This window comes from Pinus tabuliformis, chromosome X (genome assembly GCF_031772625.1).
Source record: "Pinus tabuliformis cultivar Carrire ecotype Pingquan chromosome X, CPIR1, whole genome shotgun sequence".
NCBI classification, from domain to species: Eukaryota; Viridiplantae; Streptophyta; class Pinopsida; order Pinales; family Pinaceae; genus Pinus; species Pinus tabuliformis.
In genome coordinates this window covers 938,752,682-938,758,614 of record NC_142308.1, presented here as the reverse complement: position 1 = coordinate 938,758,614, position 5,933 = coordinate 938,752,682, and the positions used below count along the sequence as shown (strand labels likewise).

Below are 5,933 nucleotides of genomic sequence, written 5' to 3'. Positions count from 1 at the left end.
TATTTGTTATGGTATGACATGTGAACTATTTCCTCAAAGGCTCAGTTTCTTGTTGGTGTGTGTTTATTTGTTCAAGTTTGATTTGCAAAATGAATTGGCATACAAGACTTTGCATAAGGTTTTTATCTCCCTAATACATCAACTCTACCATTTACTGCTTTATTTACTCACCTTCATTCCCACCAACTCGAGCCATCCTCTTTTATTTTCCTTTCTCGAGCTTCAAAGAGTTTTCACCTTGTTCGGCCCTCAAACAAAAGATCCTTGAAATAAAAATTTGACATAGGACTGCTTCAAGGATGTGGAAACGAGAGACAACACATGGTTTTTATACTTGGACTCTCCTTTCTGAGCATTCTTCCTTGTTAAGTATGTTTCGAACTAGTTCTCCTTCATCAACAACTTGAATTTCTATGAGTTTTTCTCCCATGCATACCTTGTTCCTACATTGGTGTGAACTTTGCATTAATACCAAATTGGTGTATGAGACCCCCTTGTTTATGGGACGAGGGACCCATTGGTACATAACAATTATAGTACTAAAGTCTACAACATACATAGTTTACCCCCCTTTAGATTTGAACTTGTGACCTCTTATGAGGAAACATGTGCTCTTAACTATTAGGCCCACTCTATATGGCCTTCAGTTAGTTTATCCTCCTTGAAGGTCTCCATCCATAACCTCTATGGATTTTTGAAACATCATCGAATGTTGTGCACAAGGATATTACAATAGATCGATGGACTACTACTCAACTCATAACTCACCCTTTTTATGTAGGTTCAATTATTTTTACTAAACACCAACAAGAGCTAACATAGCCATGTGCCTTGCTAAAGTGTGTCACTATATCAGTAGATGAGAACATGAAGATATGGAGAGACACCTACTAAATTTTCTCTATATATCTCCATATGAAAGTATGATGTTATGGAGAGACAATGAATGTGAAGGGTAGGTTTCTAACATTGGCCTCTCCCATCCAATATGCACAATGGTTTCTTCCACCTCCCTCAACAACATCACATATGCTTTCATTGTAGACAACAACACCACCATTTCTACACTCAAGTTGTTGGCCTAATTTACTTGTATAAATTAGTAGATTAAATTATCAATCCACATGTTCGTAAGTTTGTGAGATTTCACGCATGGTATGTATGAGCTTAGATACAATGTCACACTAATCAAATGGAAAACTGACTAACCTAACTATTCAAAGAAAGTCTACACTAAGGTTGCTAGGATTTCACTAGGAAGTAAAATTTAAATTAGGATCTAAGATATAAAGTGATACAATAAAGAAAGGATGAAACAAAACTATTAATTTTCAATCCAAACAGTAGAAATGAACTAATATTATCAAACTAAACTACTAAATCTTACAGTGTTGGAATATCAAGCTTTGAGGTGAAGTATGCCTTTCAAAAGGGCTTGCAAAATGGTTCTTTGTAGATTGGCATGGGTTTATGGTTGAATAAGAAATTCTAATACACTTGCTTGAAATTAAATCTACTTTAGGGAAAGGAAAACAAGTTTGATTCAATTTTGAAGTGCTTAATTAAGCATGCATTGGGGACACTACTAGTAGAAGATCTGGTTGTAGAGCCTTTGTTTCACTCCCTTGGGTGCCTCAAGGAATTGCAACAATACTTCATTAGACTCCTCAATATTTCACCATGCAATACTAAACTTGTTTCTCAAAAGAAAAAGATATTCAATTGAAAGGAAACTTAATTTGTTCATGAACATTCGAGCATTTAAACAATGATAAGGAAGTAACAAGGATGCAACTTAAATACAAAATTTATTTATGAGGAACTTATTTCTCTCAACAACAATTTGCTTGTGATAATATATATATATATATATATATATATATATATATATATATATATATATATATATATATATATATATATAATTTTTTCTTTTTTTTTTTTTCTTCTGAAAGGCTTCGACTCCTAATGATTGATTCTAGAGATTTTAAATGGGAAAGGAAAGTAGGAAAACATCCATGAGACTGGATGTCATATTCACCCACTTTGACGTACAACTTTTTCCTTGTCTTTGTAGAGAGAAGCCTGTAATATAGGACTAACAATATCAAAGTGTTCACCACAATTGCAACAAGCACAAAACGTAGAATTCCACCACAAATTTGGTAAAGGGATTTTTACTCTATATTACAATTACCAAATTCCTTGGATTCATAATTGTAATTGTGGAAGACCTAATTTATACACTAGATGCTAGAGCATATTGTTATGGGTGCACAATCTCAACACAAGTTCTAGCAACCCCACACAATATGTGTATCTCTTGTGAACAAAGAGCTTGCAATTGCTAAAATAAAATAAACTGTATATAACAAATCCCTACCACCTATACTATACCATTAGAAGAGTTTGGTCAAATAATTGAACATATCTACTTCTTTTTTTTTTCTCTGAAAGGCTTCGACTCTTAATGATTGATTCTAGAGATTTTAAATGGGAAAGGAAAGTAGGAAAACATCCATGAGTCTGGATTTCATATTCACCCACCTTGACGTACAACTTTTTCCTTGTCTTTGTAGAGAGAAGCCTGTAATATAGGACTAACAATATCAAAGTATTCACCACAATTGCAATAAGCACAAAAGGTAGAATTCCACCACAAATTTGGTAAAGGGATTTTTACTGTATATTACAATTACCAAATTCCTTGGATTCATAATTGTAATTGTGGAAGACCTAGTTTATGCACTAGATGCTAGACCATATTGTTATGGATGCACAATCTCAGCACAAGTTCTAGCAACCCCACACAATATGTATATCTCTTGTGAACAAAGAGCTTGCAATTGCTAAAATAAAATAAACTGTATATAACAAATCCCTACCACCTATACTATACGATTAGAAGAGTTTGGTCAAATAATTGAACATATCTACCTTCCTTAAGTAGATTTTGACCGCTATCATCCCAAACAAGAGACCTAGAATTAGAATATTAATGACTCCTTAGACTTGATTTGGTGAACTATTTGAAATATGACCATAAGCATTGCCCCTGGAAGTCACGTTATTATCCTCCCAAATAAATATTCTCAAAATACATGGGTGCATCAATAAACTTCACGCTTCACGTTGCAGAGAGTAAGTAGATACTTTAAATTGTTATTAACCAGAGTGAATGGCTATTTGATATATGAACTTACAATGCTCTAGAAAATTATATTTATGAGCTCCACGTATAAGAGTTTGTCAGATTTTGTAGTTTATTTAGATTTTCTCTTTGTCATACTATATCAAATATTTGATATAATTGTAATAATTTAGTACTTTGTAGTGTGGATTTTTTGTTTTTCTAAAATTTATATTTAACACGATTTTACTGATGTGTCGTAAATTATGAAAAAGGTCGTTTTGGAATTAGCAATGGAGATTAATTAATAAAATATATTTTAAATTTTTCAATATGAAATTTGTGATAAAAAATAGGAAAATGTTTTTAAATTATAAATATTAGATTAAGATAGTGTAATTAATATATAAAAAATTGAGTGAGTTTAAAAAAATAATTATAGCTTTCTCATTACTAGTTTTTTAAGAGAAATTTATATCAAGACCATGTTTAAAATCATAATTCTAAATCTAATTAGTTTGAATGCATAATCTGTTTGTTATTTTTTAAAACGCTGATTAAAACTATTGTAAAAGCATATACATGAAAAATCTCAATATCTAAAATTTTGGTTAAATGAATTATGGAAAACATATACATGAAAATCTCTATATCTAAATTTTAAGATTTAGACTAAAATCATAATTCCTTAAATTTCTAAATTTAGATTTTCCTTTTACACCTTGTAAGCCAATTATATAAGATATAATTTACTTTTGATAATACCATCATATTCCAAAATTGACCAACAAAGATTATTGGAGGCATTTATTTCCTCTTTTTATTATAACACTTATTTTTAATTTTATTTTATATTCATATAATTATAATTTCAAAAAAATATATATTTTTTCCACTTTTAGAATTATAAATTATATTTTATATATAAAAAGTTATTTCATTTGGGATAATATGAAGTTTATCCAATATCAGTACCGGCCTGATATTTACACACCAAGGTGGCGTGGCTATCCAATTAGGTGATCATTAATTTTATATATATATATATATATATATATATATATTCGATATATATATATATATATATATATATATATATATATATATTCACACATCGAGGTGGCGTGGTTATCCGATTCGAAGTCCGGTGAATGGGCGGCTGATTATATATATACTAACAACCTCTTTCACCAGACCCATTCGTACATCGTCTTCCTTAGAAACAAGCAACCAACAACAGTGCTGTTCTGTGTCTTATCTTCTCTGTAAAAATTATCTCGTTGGGTTTTTTTTCTTCCTCCAACCAGGTAGTGTATTTTCGTTTGAGTTGTTTCTGCCTCCAGAAATGCTGACAGTATTGAAGAGATCCGTGGCACAAGGCCCTGAGGAATTGACCAGCCCCAATGTTGAGGCTGACCAGAGAAAAAATGGTATCGATTTGGTTCAATCTTTCGTCTCTGCCGATTCTGCAACCGTCTGCATTAACCTTGGGGATGTCGGCGTCATGGCCTACACTCACTCGCGCCAGCCTCTTCTGACACCCAGGCATATTTTATTTTCTCACTTCCTTTCTTTAATATCTTCTTTTGTTAATATCTTCTTATAGTTGGCGATTCTTGAATTTCGCAGGTCTTTCGGAGTTGTAGATGACATGTTCTGCATATTCGAGGGCATCTTGGATAATGTAGCGGCGTTGAGGCAACGATATGGTCTCAACAAAAGTGCAAATGAAGTGTCTATCGTCATTGAAGCGTATCGGACTCTCAGAGATCGGGGGCCCTACCCTGCAGATCAGGTCCTTAGAGAGCTCTCTGGAAAGTTTGCCTTCGTTCTTTACGACTCCACTTCACAGGCTTTCTTCACTGCAGTTGTACGCATGTCATTGTCATCCCTCCATTTCCTTTTTCTTTGTTTTGCACTTTCCATTTAGGTATGCCATGAAATTGTGGATTTCTTGGCATTTTGACTGACAAACCATTTGTGTTTGCCAGGATGCTGATGGTTCAGTGCCTTTCTTTTGGGGCACTGCAGCTGATGGTTGCCTGGTCCTATCTGATGAGCCCAATGTTCTGAAAGAAGGATGTGGAAAATCTTATGCTGCTTTTCCCAGAGGTAATATTGGACTGCTAAATTACAGCTTATCTATTCTCTAGCTGTTTCACACATCCGGCATAGTAATATAATTTTTGCTTTTCTTTTTATACTGATGTTGCATTTTACTCTGCAGGTTGTTTTTTCTCTACAACAGGTGGGTTGCAGAGTTTTGAACATCCTCTCAATAATTTGATCCCGATGCGTCGTGTTGATAGTAAGGGGCAAATATGCGGGGCCAACTTCAAAGTAGATGTGTTTGGGAAGACGGAAGCTAGCCTTCCTAGAGTGGGTAGTAAGGCCAATTGGGCTAATGCATTTTATTGTAACCCTTTTATTGATGCTTACGATTGAAATACAAGAATCCAAGACATGAGGTAACTAAGTCTCGGATGGGATTGATGTTTACGATTGAAATACAAGAATCCAAGACATGAGGTAACTAAGGCTGGGATGGGAAATATTTGTTAAGAAAAGTATTTCTAATGGTTTAAAGGATTGCAAGAAATTTTTGAAGAGAAAGGATTTTATTTCAATATTCATATATTAGTATAGATTTATATTAATTACATATTTTTTTTTTGAGGTAGAAAGGTTTTTTACATTATAAATTATGAAAAAATGTTTATATTATTAGATATTTTTTTTAGATACTTGATATATTAGTAGTTAAACAATTTGATCACTTAAATTTTCAATTCCAACAAATTTT

General features: G+C 32.8%; 1 protein-coding gene across 1 annotated transcript; it reads left to right on the top strand.

The window, feature by feature from the left end:
• The first annotated feature begins 4,327 nt into the window (after positions 1-4,327).
• LOC149142787 (stem-specific protein TSJT1-like) lies at positions 4,328-5,667 on the top strand. Its single transcript, XM_089449252.1, has 4 exons — positions 4,328-4,675; positions 4,760-5,000; positions 5,122-5,242; positions 5,358-5,667. Exons 1-4 carry the CDS (start codon positions 4,476-4,478, stop codon positions 5,573-5,575), a joined length of 780 nt encoding a protein of 259 aa, XP_089305378.1. The 5' UTR covers positions 4,328-4,475; the 3' UTR covers positions 5,576-5,667.
• The last annotated feature ends 266 nt before the right edge of the window (positions 5,668-5,933 follow it).